This window comes from Manis pentadactyla, chromosome 7 (genome assembly GCF_030020395.1).
Source record: "Manis pentadactyla isolate mManPen7 chromosome 7, mManPen7.hap1, whole genome shotgun sequence".
NCBI classification, from domain to species: Eukaryota; Metazoa; Chordata; class Mammalia; order Pholidota; family Manidae; genus Manis; species Manis pentadactyla.
In genome coordinates, this window is record NC_080025.1 from 66632318 (window position 1) to 66649877 (window position 17560).

A 17560-nucleotide genomic window follows, 5' to 3' on the forward strand; every position below is an offset into this window, starting at 1 on the left:
AAAAAGATTTAAGCAGGCAAATGTTTTTCCTACAATTTTTATCATCACAGAGCAAATAATATATTATTTTAAAGACTAACACTCAAAACTTAGTAAAGAAGCAGTGTGCCCTCTCCTCATATCATATCTTCTCATGTCTTGTTACTTTCTTATCTTTAAAGTTGGTCTTCCCGGCAAGCGTTAGTTGGCTGAGGAAGGGCTTCTTTTGTGAAACATGCTGGGTGTTTTTGGTCAGTTCTACATTTTGACTGAAATAGAAAGAAAAAATTTTCCCTACAGAAGATTGTGTAAATTTCTAACTGGCTTTCTGGATAAAATACATAAGAATGTTTCAATCCAATTAGAGAAAGCAACTAATAATCTATATGGTAGAAAAATGAATCTTTTTGTATAACATTGGTACTACCAGGATAACTTTAACGAGTATGTTAAATAAAGAGAATACTTAGTTGTGATAATTATTACTAAAGAGTTTTAAGAGAATGGATATTCATAATCATTTAGGGTAATAATAGGAACTTATTTACTGCAAATATGCCACTTTTTCTTGTACTTGTTGATATTATTTGATCACTATCTCTAAGTTTTTTATTTACTCATATGTCAAAAGGTTGAACTATTTTACATTTCATGACTGGTTTTTCAAAAATCAATGCTAACCCTTCATTTTCCCTAACCCTTAATAAAATTGCCAAGAAAAATTTACTGTCAAATATTTTTATCCGTTTCTTTAATTCTTTATATTCATAGCTCTCAAAAATAATTTTGTATTGCTTTTGTAATTTATTGATTTTTTATTTTGGTAGATGGAAGTGACAATTTGCATATTACATTGCAGTTTTGTAATTAGTTTTTCCCCTCAAATTATTAATTACTCTCTTTTACAATTTGCTTGGCTTTATGTGTATCTGTCTGTATTTGTTCCCGAAATTTCCATGAACACTAAAACCCCTCTCGTTAACACGTTTTGCTTGGTCAGACACATCATGACTTCTGTCAACTCCTCTTTTCCCCTCCTGTGCTAACACCCCACTTACCTACCACTTGCAGCTAGAACTCTCCATATTTTGTTCAGACTTCCCAGGTATTCTCAGTGCCTGCTACATGGCTATTGTCTTTAGATTCTCCTCATTTCATCACTGAAGTTCTCACCCTTTTTTTCTCTACTTTTCTTTTCTCTTGGGGTGTGTGTGTGTGTGTGTGTGTGTGTGTGTGTGTGTGTGTACGCGCACACGTGTGTGTTTGAAAAGGGCTTATTTTTCTATTTTGGTGGAGCAGATTCTCAAATAACCTCCAGACAGGTAGCATGAAAAGTAAAAGTTTTGAGACCTAGTTGTCCCCCAAATATTTTTATTTAACCCTTACACTTGATGGATAGTTTGTGGATAGAATTTTAGTTTATTATCCCTTCAACTTGGCTTACAAGGGAATCACCCATTGTTCCCTGTCAAGTGTCTATTATTGCTGCTGAGAAATTGCATAGATTCTTATCCTTCCTCCTTTGCATATAATGCATTTTCATTAATTCATTGTCCCTAGAAATATTTGGAATCTTTTTTATATCTCTTGCTTTCTGAACTATTATGATATAGTCCCATGGGGCAGGTCTCTTTTTATTCATTGTTTTCCAATATGGAGATATAAGCTATTTTTTTGAATAATATTTCTCTCCTCTCTACATTCTGTGGAATTACTACTAGTCAGAATTTGAAATGCATGGCTTTATCATTCAGTTTTATTATTTTAATAATTATAAGTTATTGATAATTGCTCTTTAGTAAAATGCCAGTTCATAGCAATGGACAAAAAATTGACCATGTTTTTTTCTCTTTGAGCAAAATATAGGAGATATTTACTTAGGCTACTAGTCATTTGATGATCATATGTAATTTTTTAGTCTATTCATCATTTGCTTGTTGCCTTTGTGTTTAGTTTTTTTACGAGATAAATTCTACCACTTTTTGCAGACATAAAAGGTCTGTCATTTCTTTGATGGTTAATGGGTTTCCTATAATGCTCAGAAACCCAACCCCCACATTCCACCAATGTTATACAAATACTCTCCTAGATATACTTCAAATACTTTTATTATTTTATTTTGAAACTTTATCTTCTTAATCTAACTTCAAATTATTTGGTATATGGTATCATCTAGTTCTCTTTCTTTTCTTACAGAAAAAATTAGGATACAACTATTTGTGGACTAAACCATCTTTTTCTGTTGAACAGACATATCCCTTCCATTGAAATTTTACAGTAATATAATCACATATGCACTGTCTATGCTATTCCATTTGTGTATTTGTCTATTTTGTGTTAATACAATGCTGTCTTGAATGTAGTAATTTTACGGACATTTTTAATATCTGATACAAGATTTTTTTGGGGGGAAACTTCAGAGTGTCCATAATGTCACTGATGCTGACATTAGTTAATGGGCCATAATCATCAACAGTGCTGGATGTTTCTTTTCCAATTGCTGCAGACAATTTTATAAATTTAAAAGAGTTTTTCATGAAATAGCAGTATAACCATCAATATTAAAATAAAAATGTTGAGAAGTACAATGAGTCAGGTAATACCAGATTATCTGTCTGTACCTTTTAACCCAGACTGTTCAGTTAGTTGCTGTGTGACTCTGGCTGAAGGGTTTCATTGCTTTGAGTCTCAGGTTCCATACTATAAAGTGGAAATTATTCCACATCTATATCTCCTACTGTTCTGTGACAAATGAATGAGATAATGTAAAGGCATTTAGAACAAAGTAAATGCTATTTATCTGTAATATTTGTACATCTTTCTTGTTAATTTTCTACATCTATGATGAGAGGATATTCTTGGCTTACATTCATTACCCTTTGCTCACATATTGTGTTACTCATACCCATGGACTGAACCACCACCACCTGTACTGTTCTTTCTCAGTAATTTCATTAACTTCGAATGCTGTGCACACACCCTGTTGATGCAGAACTGTGTGCTGGCACAGCATGGCTTTTGTATCAGATACAGCTGGGCCTGTGTCTTGAATTTCCCCCTAAAGGCACTAAAGTCCTCTGATTTTCAATTTCCCTGTACAAGACTTGTAGGGGAAAAAGAAGTCCTTGTGGGTTATTACTGAGATCTTTAATTTTCTGGTGGATAGCACTCAAAAGAGAGAATGCTCCTCCCTGCTCCTGGTTCGTGCTAGGTGCTCTATAGATGCTACTACATTATGACTCTGAATCTAGAGCCAAATCGGAACTGTATTCTGAATTCCAGATTCGTAATCCAACTACATTACAAGTATTATTTCTTCTTGGATTTGTCATACATATTTCAATCCCAAAAGACTCCTAAATCGGATTTGAATACAGTAAAAGGTCCTTCTTCCATAGAAGGATTTGATATTATAAGTGTTGATCCTGTCTAGATTGCTCATTAACATTTAACAGATTCCCATTGTTCACAGAAGCATTGAGATCCCAAATCTAACCTGACGTTTCCAAATTTCCAGTTTCTCTGCTCTCTCCTTGTAGCCTTTGCTCTAGTTTCACTGAATTACTTTTCCCCTACAGGCCCTTAATCTTTTCTTCCATCTGTATCTTTCCTCACATTGTTCCTTCAGTCTGGAATCTGCCTCTCTTATTGCCAGATATTTAGATCTTGTCCATCTTTCAGAGGAGTCGCCACCTGTAATCTCTTAAAAAACCATGCTGCTGACTCCTGCAGACTTATCAATCTTGGCAATAACAAAATCCCAAACACATAATTTACTCCATCACTTATGAATTTTTATCATAATTCTTCTTTGCATTATTGCTATTACCGGTGATAAAATGTCTAACAACAGATATGGCCCCGTCTCCAGCCAACACAAATGCTCGGCTGGCTATCCACAGTGGTTGAGCATGTATGCTTACTGGATGACCATGAGATAGGACTGTCCTAGATCAGCAGTCCCCTCAGATCAGCATATGTATTGGATTGCTCTCTGTAGTCTCCAAATTTTTAACACAATGTCTTGCATGTATAGACATACTTATATTTAACACTGACCAACTTTAGAAATATAAAAAGCAGTGTATCTGCTGGTAAACTTAGGGCAGCAAATTCACAAACAAGCAAACTTATTCAGTCTACTGAAAATAATTTTGTAACAAAATGTGCACCCTGGTTAGTTTCTAAGTACAGTTTGTGTAGGACAAGTAATCAAATGACACAAAAGAATCTGCTAATCACACTGCCTTTGATAACACCCTGACATCAAAATTGAGGGAAAATTAAATAACAGCACATTACCTTATTAATTTTAACAGCATGGCTACAATAATAAATATACTATAAATAAATTTTATCCACTGCCATAGTCAAATAAACTGAAATTTAATAAAGATAATTTTTTAATTAAAAAATTAAACTTCTTGAGAGATCATTCTTGATATTGGTAAGATGAAGTGAATTAGAAAATATCAAAATAATAAAAGGAGAAATGATGCATAGAAGACAAAATAAAAACATTACATATTTAATTTGCAAGCTCCTTATTTTAATTAGAGATAGAGCCTGAAGAAATGGGAATTAGGTGACAAGGTCTAGAAGGTGACAGGAATTTTTCTTCAGGAACAAGATCATAACTGTTACCTGAGTTGTGGGAACTCTACTAGGAGTCCCTGGAGTACAAGGACTGTGTCTCATTCCGCACCACACCCCTGTGCCACCAGCAAGCGTTCAGTAAATATTTGCTGAGTGACTTACTGGATGATCTAGTAACAGCTGTGATTATGTTCTAATTGTTATTTTTTTATTTTTCTCTTTTTGGGCTAATTTTTAAACAGCCCAGTTGGACAGGGCATGAGGAAATTAAATGAGTATGTTGCATTGCACACTTAGATATTCCAATTTATAAACCCTTAGAGAGATACCCATCATTTTCTCCAACCGTTTTTTCTATTTAAAAAGAGAAAATTGATGGAGAAAGGGATTTTTTAGAAAGATCTGTTTTGTGGTTATCAAAACAAGATAGCAATATAGAGGATTTCAGTACTGAGGCCTAGATTTTTACTGGTTGAATGTAGGAAGTCATTTCTATTCCACAGTTGTTTTATGGACTTTGCAAAACGTTTATTCACCTAAAAAGAACTTGTCCTAATCACTGTTAGGTCTATGTATAAAGTATATATCTGTATAAAATAGACTTGAGATACAAGTTAAAATGAGATTGTTGTGGTCTTTACAGATCTCCATTATTACTACATAAATTGTTATGCTTTCTTTTTCATAAAAAAAAAAAACATTTCCAGTAAGATATGGAATCAGATCTTGTCCTCTGCCATAGCTCCCCCATCTGCCTCTTAGGTTCACATTATTGGTCATGTGCTTTCACAAACTCAATTATTTGAAACATTTTATGAATTGAGCTTAATCTACTTCTATAATGGTAGAGGTTTATTTGTTCTGGCCCACTGAAAATGGAAATTGAATGATTAAATTCAGGCTTTCAAACATACTTAAGAAAATAAATGATTTATTAGAGTTATTTGTTCCTTAAGTGCATGCAGCCAGACAAATTAGACCTCGTACAAAGGTGGGATCCTAGTGCCTACTGCTAATGCTTGTGAACACTTGGTTAGGAGAATCAATGGGTCAAGCCAGTCACTGTGTATAGTATACATGGATGCCCGGTAGCAAAGAATAACACTGTTAAATACACCTACTAAGAAAATATATGAAAGGGCCAGATTGTCTGACTTGAGGGTATCAGAGGTTATTAATGAGTTGGGAAAACACTTGTCAGTATAATTGGAAAGCTTACTTTTTTTCTAAGTCTTTAAGATAAGTGGTTTTCTATAGCTATCCCAACGAGTGCATGACATTTTATCAGTCTTGTCTAATATCACTCTTTTGGATGGAGTTCAAAAGGCTCTCTCTTCTAACCACTTCTAATTTAATAATGGGTACAGTTCAAGGGACATTAATCATGTGCTGAATACAGTACTTATTTGCACTTTACATTGTGCACTTACATAAATTGTGAAAAGTCCAATCATTCATTAGCAGAGATAGTCCACAAGAAAATTACTGTTTTCTACTACAGCTTATGTCAAAACCCAAGAATCTTTGACTGATCTCATAGTCTGACCCACTAAATTAATCTCATGCTGTGTTCAAGATTTATGTGTTACTTCAATCGAGAAGATGAAACATTATTAGAGAAAATGGCTATGTAGGAAATAGATTTTTTAAAAAAATCAGAACCCAGAATAAGATTTGCTCAATAAGTAGAATAAGGATGTGGCTACTTAGCATTTAAAAAGTCTCAATAACATGCTCAACATAAAATTTCAGCTGCATAAAACATTACTTTTTGTATTCTGTATACTGTAATTACAAAACAAGAAAAAAAATTCTATGAAAACAAACTGTTTAAAGGTGATTAATTAAAATCTGTGATATACTTTTGATTTAAAGCATGCATATCTTGGAAGCAATCTAAGTGTCTATTGATAGATGAATAGATAAAGAAGATGTGGTACATATATACAATGTAATATTATTACTCAGCGATAAAAAATGAACAAAATTTTGCCTTTGTGACAATATGGATGGACCTATAAGGTATTATGCTAAGTGAAATATGTCAGACAGGGAAAGATAAGTGCCATATGATTTCACTTACATGTGGAATCTAAAAAACAGAACAAATGAACAAATAAGCAACAAACAAAACAGAAACAGACTCCTAAAAAAGAGAACAGATTGGTGGTTGCACAGAGGTGGGGATAGGGGAATGTGTAAAATAGATGAAGAGGACAGAGAAATATAAACTTTCAATTATAAAACAGTCATGGTGATGAAGTACAGCATAGAGAATATAGACAATAATACTGTAATATCTTTCTATGATGACAGACAGTAACTATACTTTTTGTGGTGAGCATTCATAATGTATGTAATTGTCAAATCACTATGTGTTATGCCTGAAACCAATACAATATTGTATATCAACTATCTTTCAATAAAAAAATTATGTATGTATACCTTTGGAGATCCATTTCCCTTAGATGGACCAAGGTATTCATAAAACAAAGTGCTTAAATGAATTATATGAAAGACTCAAGATGAACTGGAACATTGTAAGATGTACAATTCCAAGAAAACTACTCATCTACAAAGAGACACTGTTCTACTGTTCTGATCCAGTCAGAAACCATATATTATGTTGGAAAACAAATTGAGCTAACTCTGCTTTGTTTGTTTTTGTTTTTCTCATGAATTGGCTGTTTATCCTGACAACAAAAGGAAGTGGGGGCAATACTCTGGATCACTCAAAACAAATATTCGTCATAGACATGGTATCTCAAATAAAACACAAAGTTGACTCTGTATATTTATGGTAACAAAACAAAATTGATGTCTTCTTATCTGCTTAAAACAAATCAATTCTTGTCTACTTAAATAATTTTCTCCCTATCTGTCTATATATTATTCTTAATTTAAAATTATTTCTTAAGGTTTAATATTTTTTGCTTTTTTCTTCTCCATATTATTAGCAATCTCTTTCTATACCTCTTATAGAACTATTCATGCCAACTTCATATAGATATATAAATTACAAACCTGCTTATTGTCTAAATGTCAGAAGTAACTTAATAAAAAATTCTGTCAAAATATTGTTACCAAAAAAGGCACATGACTATAAAGGATCCACATTACATTACAAATTCCATCTTGTTTCCATCCTCAACACCCTACCCTCTGCTCAATAACTAATCTGAGATTAATTGTTGATAAGTGTCAGTTCACTACAATATAAATATTGACTCATAAGCTTGAATAAAATATAAAGTAACCTATGATTGGCTCCTTCCTGGAAAACAAGAATGTTTTCTGTGGGACTGATATGAAGGAAGGAGCTGTATTAGGATGAACACTTTCTATTCATTGACAGCTGTTAACATTCTTACTAAAATAATTTTATTTATAAACTTTAAGATTAAAAGAAAGGTGAAATTAAGTAACTAAAACTGTAAAAACTATACATGAATTGCTTCTCCATATATCTGAATTCTAGAGGCATGTTGAAATCAATGGTCATTACATTTATATATGATTATATTTTTATTCATTCATTGTGATTATATAGTTTATTCATTCACTCAATAAATTTAGTTGAAACAACTCTATGGGCAAGATTTTCTGCTAAGTGCTGGGACACCAGGATGAATAAACCATAGCTCTGGTCTGGGAGTTGTTCAGCCTTATGGAGGAGACAGGCATAGAAACAAGTAACTTTAGATCAAGGAAATGTGATAAAATATGCAAATTATGGTGTAAATTTGCACAGGTTTTGTGAGTGGTGTAAGAGTATCAGAGGAGAAAGAAGCAAAATGGAGAAGAGCGTTAAGTTGAGGGCATATGCAGTTTCATGCATGCGTGGGGTCTCTGGATGAAATACTGGGCTGGTGCTAGACCTTTGTGCCCTCAGATGCATTCTCTGTCTCTTCCTCTGCCTTCGTCTGGGAGTTGGGGCCCTCTTGGATGTTTCCAAGCCCCCCTGTCAGGCAGCTTCCAGGTGGAGTTAATCAAGCACCAGCAGAGATTAGAGGACGGGAGGAAGGGAGAAATTGAGATGTTTCTCCCCATCCTTTCCCTTACTGGCCTCAGCATATATTTCTGGCATTTGCTGTGTCTCTTCTTGGTTTCTTGCTCCCAGCAATACAGGCTTGTCCTGGTCTCAGCTTTCACTGGCCTCCAGTCTACAGAGACAGTAGCTTCCTTCTGCTACTTCACTAGCCCCTGGTTTCTCAGGCTCGTCCGTGACTATATAATAATTGAGAGTCATAAATTTCCTCTATTTTAAGTATTCAGAGTGGTTCCTATTTTCTTGGATGGACACAAGTGCCTGGCAGACATGCACTATCTGAGCCTGAATTCCAGGGAGTTTGGATGGTAGATTTGGGACTCATCAACATATAGGTGAGAGTTGATGGGGTTATGCAGTCAGGGTAGGTGAAAGGATTGGTGGATTGAGGATGGAAGTTGGAGATGTGCCGTAGCTAGAGGAAGCACAGTCTTTGAATGAGTCTGAACAATTTTTAGTAGAACCAGGAAAATGTGATATCCACTTAAGTCCAGAGAAACCCTAGGCATCACTTAGACACAGCATTTGTCAGATGAGGTTTCTGAGAATACAAGTCCGGTCGCAGGTTAGGTAATGGGATTTCAAACTCAAATCTAGGTTTCCTTTTTCCCCATCTAATGTCCTTGTGATACCACGCCATGAATCATACTTTTTAACAGCATGTGATTTGGTAACATTTTCCTCAGTTCACGGCACTTATTCTTATCCTCTATGACGTTTGTACTTTAGTACTATTTTTTAGGTATAACCAGTATGTGGTATTATTTACCTTCACAGATAATTTTAAGAATTAAATGAGATAATACACAAAAAGTACTTAGGATAGTTAAAATTACTGAGAGGTTGGTACAATTCATGAAGGATATCAGTGCTATCAGATCGTGTCATGATATTACAAAAGATAAGCTAGTCATCACATATCTTCCAGATACTGATTACGTGTTCGCTCAAGTTAAAGATTTTTTTCCCCTTTGTAATACATTCATTATTTGTTTAATAAAACCAACTTTAATTTCAAATTATATTTTTCACTTCAGAAGTTAGGGAAGTCATTATTTTTTCTATAGAATAATTTTTATACCATTAGTTTCCTCTCTACTCCATATATACAAGGATTTCCATTGACTTAAAAGAGATTTCATGATTTAATTTCTATTTGCTTGGTATTTTAATGTAAAAGTTTCTTGCATTTCAAGTAGATTTTTTTTTTCCTTGAGAAAGTCTTTTGAGTTTCTTTGCTGTCATTCTTTTCATTCTTCTTTCTCCTTAACATATTTACTACCCCAAAGTACTTAAATGTCAAATATCAATGAGGAAATTGGGGAATTGTTAAATGAAGTTATAATTCTAATTTCATAGATAACATAGACAATGATGACTTACTTCCTAGTGCTTTTTCCATTAGTACTTAGAAATTTACATTCAGATTAAAAGAAAAACAAATCAAATACTTAGAGTGTAACATGGATTTAACCAAAATCCAGTATTATACATTTTAACTTACCTTCAGTGTCTGCTAGCCCCACTCCTACTCCTGGTTGTTTTACAGGATCTTGCCCATTCTGCCCCATCTTCCCTCTGTTTAAAAAGAATGTAATAGGTTATATATTCAGTTAGGATCTCCTAAATGCAAATGAGGAGGCCAAGTTCACAAAAAATAGAATGACATTATATATTCAGGCCTGTAATAAATTACTTGAATAGCAAATATAAACACAATAAATTGTTAATTTATGTTAATAATTCATGTTAATGGGAAGTTGTTTATTATTCCTACTTAGTCTAAATATAATTCCTCAAAATTCAGTCTTACCTGTTGATCCATTTATCAAACATCAGACCATCATAAGTTTTCAAATTTTGTTTTAGAATTGGTTAGGGGGCATTTTTTTCCATTTTTAACTCAAGAAGTGAGGAGAGTTTTTATATCTTTACACTTTGTTATGAAGAGCTGTATAGATCTTTTGGTGACAAGGCAAATTTTGAACTAACCAATAACATAATAATATTGTAATAACACAGATTTTTATTTCTTTCACTTAGTGATTTTCTTTCAGATCCTTTCTGTGTTTTCAGCTGTGTTAGCATATCAGCTTTTGATGTCAGACTGCTTGGTCTTTGCTTCTGGCTTTGCTATTTCATGCCATGTATCATCTAAGGCAAATCTACTTAACATGGTGAAGACTACTTCTTTTATTTGTATGTAACATAAGAATAGTAAGACTAACTACCTTTTCAGTATGAGAAAATCAGATGAAAAGTGTATATAAAGTGCTAAATACAGTGCCTGAAGAACATCATAAGATTCAGTAACTATAAACTATTAATTACATAGGTAGGCGTTTAACAACAGCTTCAGAAATCAGCCAAAGTCTACTCACTTTTAGTTCTAGACTCAAAACTTTCTGGAAGGTCAAATAGATGAAGAATTCATGGTACTTTGAGCAAAATGTTCAAAGTACCATGAATTCAGCAAAAAGACTACAGGCCACTTATTTCTTCAGTCAGAGGAGAAGTTACATGGCCTACAAAAGATTTTGGAAATGCCTTTATGGGTGCACTATAGAACATCACTTTTCTGAGATGTTCTTAAAAGATGAAATAAAAACACTTAAGTGTTATGTTAAAAAGGGTACTTGAACAAAAGAATGTCTTGTTACTATACTTTGTAGACAATAATTCTAGCATAGCAGAATTTACTAACAGTTAATTCTTACTTTCTAAAAAAATATTTGGTTTGCTGAATTTATTGAAGCTGTGACCATACCTATTTCTTAAGAATCCAATTATATTTTACTTGAAAACTGTTGTAAAGATCCTCTTATCATTCTGTATGGTTTTGCATATATCAAAAAAGGAACAGATGTAAATTCAGAAATTATTTTATTTTGAAAACCATTACGTTGAACCATTAGAACAATTCTAGGTCAAAGGTTTAAACACAAATTTTTATTAAGTGATTATGTGTAAGACTAAGTGCATGTAAAAATTTAGACTATATATACACAAATATATAGTTTGTATCTGAGTATATACAAAAACATACATGTATATTTGTACACATAAATATACATATATATATAGTCTGCATCTTAATACATATTTGCAAAAACGTCGATTAAGCAATGCACAAAACTTCAATTTGTGTAATTGCTTCAGTGAAATTCAGGGCAAGTAGTTGATAAATTTAAAAAAATTAACTCAGCTCTGTTAGGATTAAACAGGGAGAAAAGCTTAGTAACTTAGTAAGCAATCACTACTTTCATCTTTAGCTCTCACTAGTAGAGCAAGCCACAACATACCTTGTTACTGAGCGAAACTCAATTGAAAGTGAAGATCATTTTAGTAGTGTTAATCTAGAAGATCAGGGTGCTGAAAAATTATTATCCAATTCTATGCCCGATTTTAACAAAATAATTATAATTTTTAGTAATTGTAATCGTAAAAGTTAATTTTTGAAAATTTTTTATTTGCTCTTGGGTCTTATATTTCATAGTTTAATGGTGATATTCAGCGGCAGCCTTCACCACTAATGAAAGCTGATTTTAACATTATATGCTTAATAATGCATTTCTGTGATCATACAGAAAAGTCTTGCAGCTGTGAAGCTAAATGAAATGCAAAGGAAATGTAATTGTGGGTTCTATGAAGGATGCATTTTTTCCAGAATTCCCAATAAACAGTCTTCAGCTCATAACATTCTGTCTACACAGTTTATAATTCATATTTGCTAATCAACCACCAAATAGTTATTGAACATTTATGTTTGCCCATGCAATAACTGTGTTAGGCACAAAAGGCCATATAAAAGAAATATCAAATACTGCTTCTTACAAATAATCTGTAATGCTTTAGGAAAGAGAATTTTCTTTATGCTCATAGGGCAAAACAGTAGCCTTCTTAGTGGTTTTGAAAGGCTTTGATTTATAAGACAAATAGGAAAATGGGAAAAAAAGTTGGAATGTGGTATGTATGTAAAACATACATAATCTACTTGTACCTCACACATTCAGATATTCAGGGAATAATGCAGTTTACTCTCTGGAAGTTAGAATTTTCTCATCAGTGTTAAATTATATATTTTGAATGACAGAATATTTGGGAAGATATCACGTGATGTGTGGCTTAAAACCTTTGCAAATTCATATGATACAGCTTAGAGAGAAAAATGTAATGAATTCATTGAAATTCTCTTCAAACTAGATCATCAGAGATGGAGATTAATGAGATTAGTCTCCTTTTAGAAATAACTTCTAATAAAAAGGAACTGATGAAACATAAATATTTGCTGAATCCATAGCCTAAATCTCAAAAAAAAAGAAAGAAAAAAAAATAGATGGACAGGTAATCCAATAATTAATCAGTTTAAATAGGAAAAATGTAAGTGAAAATCACATAATAAACATATTTTTGCTGTACACACCCATTTTCCCCATTATTTTGCTTTGTCAACTGAACCATTACCTAAATTCTGGGAATCAAAAGGAAAGATTTATGAAAACATTGACTTACATACGTTAAAGTTCTACTCCCAGAGAAGGCTTGACTCAACATTGGAGGAAACGAGAAAGAATTTTTTAACAAGGGCACAGACCAGGGTCTGCAAACTCTTTCTGTAAAGGGTCAGATAGTAAATGCTTGGAAGGGTCTCTGTGGCAACCATAGGCAAGTCCACCCCTGTGTTCAGAAGCAGCATTAGGTAAGACATGAGCGAGCAGGTGTGGCTGCGCTCCAACAAACTTAACTTATGGACACTCAAATTTCAATTCCATATAATTTTCATGTGCCAAGTAACACTACTCTTTTTCCTTTTTTTTTCCTCCTCAAACATTAAAAATGCAGAAGCTGCTTTTTCACTCACAGCCCTTGAAAAAACTAGGCGGCAGGCTGGACCCGCCCTGGCCTGGATCCTGCAGCTGGATGGTCAGAGTGGTGGTTTTGATAATGTAGAATACTACTTACCTGGCAGGAGAAGGGAAGGTCAGCAAGTTTCGATTTTGATATTGGAACAAACATAACCACATATTTATCTGCATGCTGCTAAATTTTGCCACCAATACGACTAAACCCATCCTAACACATTCTAAACACAATCTGCTTTAGTTTCACATTGATGTGCATGCAATATGATTTTTTCCAGGCTTAACATCTTACAAATGAACTTTATTCCAAGAGTATCTACTCAGGGACCTAGGTATGACTTGATATTTATTCTAGAAAATATGGAAACACTTCAGAACCTTCCATTTTAATTGTATTGAGATTTATAACTGAAAAGTCTTTCTGAGTAGCCCAATGTGTTTTCTATTTCAAATATGATACATGAGTTCTTTCCATATGTTTCAACCTCTCCTGATTCAAAGCAAATTCATTTAATCTCAAATACCAATAATGTTTCCGTTTGGTCATTATGTGATTAAAGCATCAGTATACTGCTCTGAACTTCATTCAGCCATGGCCAAGTTATTATTTAGCAGTTTTCCTATTAAATGCAGATTGTACTGATTAAGTGGTCCTGGTGGTGATCAGCATTGGTTTCTAGAATTAACCCAATTAACTCAATCTTTCCTGAACAGTCTATTTATTATTTTTTTATGTAGGCATAAACAGTTGAAGTCCTTCAGGGACAATGACGCAGAATTAGATAATTATCTAGTTATTTCCTAGATGGAGGCAGCAGGATGTTAAATGTTATGAAAAGCTTACTCATGGGTGCTGTTAACTTGCAGTGAAAAATAAAAAAAGGAGCACTCACATCCTTGGAAGAGGAAACAGGTTCGCGTCCCCCGCGGCACCGCCGCCTGCCTCGCTGTCCAAGCCGTGCCCGCTCCCGAAGCTGCCGCCCGTGGGGCCGGACGCTGAGCTCTCCGCAGGCCGGTGAGTGGCGGGCTTGGCTGCATGGTGCGGGAAGAGTCGACAGCACAGACAGTCAGTGGCACGCCCACTGATCCCAAGTGCATAACTCTACTTTTTCTCCATTCACATGTACAAAGAAACGTCTCTAGCAAGAACCTCACATTTCTTAACCTGCCTTTCATTTTCTTTTCTTTCACCAATAATGCACAGTGGCAACACTGAAGGTCTTGACTTTTTTTATTGGACATGAAGGAAAAAACAGTCACTTCTAAGGATAACCCATCATATTTTTAGACGGAGTTAAATAGCATGTAAGTAGTCTATTATGATAATTATAATTATTATTACTTTTGTGGCTTATTTGTATGGTATTGCAATAATGATGTGCCAAACACTTAATAATTTGGGCTATTTCATGGAGAAAGGAATTTAGAAAGAATTGAGTAGATGGAGGCAGCAGGATAAGGAAAAATTACTTAATTATTTTCCTACTAGTTACCAATAACCTGTTTTTCTCCTGAGAAGTGAAGATGCAAAACTCAACAGGTAGTTTCAAGAAGCAATTGAAAATTGGGTGCTTGCTTGTGTATAGCTCTACCAACTCTCTCCAAGAGGTTTTTAATTTGAAAGTATTTGTTTCGGGCAGGCATTTCTTAGTTGATGACTGGGACTTGTTCAAAAAACGCCATGAGTTTGATTTTGCGGATATAAGAATCCATATTCCCATAAAACATGATAATTTTGTGCTGTAAATTATGCAGGAGTACTCCATTGTTAGGGGAATACTCCTAGATCAGAGGAGACTTGGAAGGAACTTATGCTGCAAAAAGAAGGAAAAGAAAGCATCTCTTCTACTTCTGAGGAGACAAACTTCTCTAGGCAGAGTTCTGAAATTGTCCTCTGCCTCACAGGCAGGGTTTAAGAGCATGACTTTTGATCATAGTGATGTGGTTTTGAATCCCAACTCATTCTGGAGGCAATCTAAAATATCTCAATTTCCTCATTTGAAACTAATGGGGTCCATGATGCCCCCTCAGAAACCTGACTATGAGGAGTGAGGTGGTCAGTGCTAAGTAACTCACTTAATCTTGTGGTTTGATGTACCACACCCCAGAAGACCTCCTCTTCAGGGCTTCACTCTCCATGGCTGCTTCCTACTGCCTTTGAGCAGACATAGCCCCTAACAGTGAATTTGCCTATTCTCTTCTAATTCTAGACATATTCTAGGCTACAAAACCACGTAGAGTCTCTCCTGGCCATAAATACACCTCTGTTCAATCAGGAGTTTCTCAAGTAGACGTATAGATTCACACTACCTGGTGAAGAGCTGGTAATGATCCAAAGATATCTACATTCTTCTTAAGGAGATGTATACAAACACAGTGATTCTTAATCTGGTGGAATTTTCTTATAACCAATATAACCAAATGAAGTGAAAAATATAAACATTGTGAGTGAGAGGAAGTGCACCATCAGGGTAGTCAGGATCAAGTCTTCCAAAGGTTTTAGCTTTTCCCCACTTTTTTCCCTCCTTCCATTTCAGGACAACATATTCTCTGAAATCACCAGGACTTTTGATGACATCTATTTCAGTGATAGTGCGGTCACTTTCTCAGAATAGGGAAATAGGAAATGTTTGTCAATTATGTATCAAGTGTCTGTAAGTTGGGAATAGCTCTTTAGAAAAAGGCCTGGATCTTGTTAAATAGCCAGTCACCAATGAATTACTAGTAATGCATAGAATATATAGAAACAGAATAGTTATGTTTGTTCAACATTTTCTTCAGCTAATGTAGAGGAAACCCTGATGGTGTAATTACTGTTAAAAAGAGGACTTTTTAAAAGGATAACTTAACAGTGTTAAGGTGATATGACTATGACATAAAAATTATGAACATTTATGAAGTGAATTAAACTGTATAATCAACCACGTAATGAGTCAGATAAGTCAACTGATTGTAAGCAGAGGAATGCTGCCATACTTTGACTGACATTATATAATCCAACCAAAAAACTGTTAATATTTTAGGATGATACTGAAAGAAACACTGTAATTTCATTAACTGGAAAATTCTCAATATATTATTTTTAAAGGTAAACATTAATTAATATGTACATTTAAGTCAACTTACTTTTACTAAATTAAAACAATTTTTATCCAAGAGCAATGTCACAATATATCAAACTAGCTACATTACAGACAGGATGCCTTATTTACATTTTAAAATATTCAGTCTTGTCTTTTGTGAATTATGATTTTACCTGGTGCAATTTCTAGTTCTATTCCTCTTCTGAGAAATTGTAGATATGTATAGAATGTAAAATGATATAAGAGAAATGAACGGGGCTAGGAATAGATTTAAGGAAAGAATGTTTTTCATCTTGTCTAGGTGAACAGAAATCTCATTTGGAAAGTCTGAACAAGTGCTGTCAATTGAAATGCAGGCAAATACTTTATAAGAAATTTGAAAAGAAAGAAAACCAAATCTAGGAGACATATACATATATTGGAGTAAGTTCAAGTCTACCTAACATCTTCGAAAATAAAATTACATGTAATGTTGAGTCATAGAAATTCGGGCAGTTAGAAGTTAGGTGAATAATTCAAATAAATGATGCTTGGCATTATCTTAAAACATCTGGTGCTTTACTGAATTTTTTCTTCTCAACCTGGTATGTAAATATAGAGTAGAGATACTTACTTTCTGAAAATGAATTCAGTTAAAATGCAGAATGACCTTTGCTTTTTACTGGGCTCTGTCTATATATCACAAAATGCAATTAAACATAGAAATGCAGTTTTGATAAACTGATGCCAAGAACCGAAGTATTTTAGTAGTTCTCTCCAGATACTGGAAATAACATGTTTACTAATTCTTTCTCTTGAAATGCCCCCCAAATAAGTACATATCAATTCTATTAAGTTCAGCTAAACCTGCATTACTGAAAACTTTTTAATGACTAAAATGCATTTAGGACTTAATATTGGAACCTGAATCTTAATGTAATTTCAAGACATCTCATGGTTTCAGTCAAAACCTTTAGTTTGCATCTCAAAGTCCTTTATCATCTGCTCCTTCC

The 17560-nt window shown here is 34.0% G+C and overlaps 1 protein-coding gene across 3 annotated transcripts in view; it reads right to left on the reverse strand.

Annotated features, from left to right (window-relative positions):
• PCLO (piccolo presynaptic cytomatrix protein) overlaps positions 1 to 17560 on the reverse strand; it is a 410245-nt gene that overhangs the window by 30141 nt on the left and 362544 nt on the right. For all 3 annotated transcript variants that reach the window (XM_057504460.1, XM_036931695.2, XM_057504459.1), the window contains 2 exons: positions 14379 to 14517; positions 10128 to 10201 (listed from right to left, as the gene is read on the reverse strand). In XM_057504460.1, the coding sequence (XP_057360443.1) occupies positions 10128 to 10201; positions 14379 to 14517 (213 nt within the window). The remainder of the gene's footprint in view (positions 1 to 10127; positions 10202 to 14378; positions 14518 to 17560) is intronic.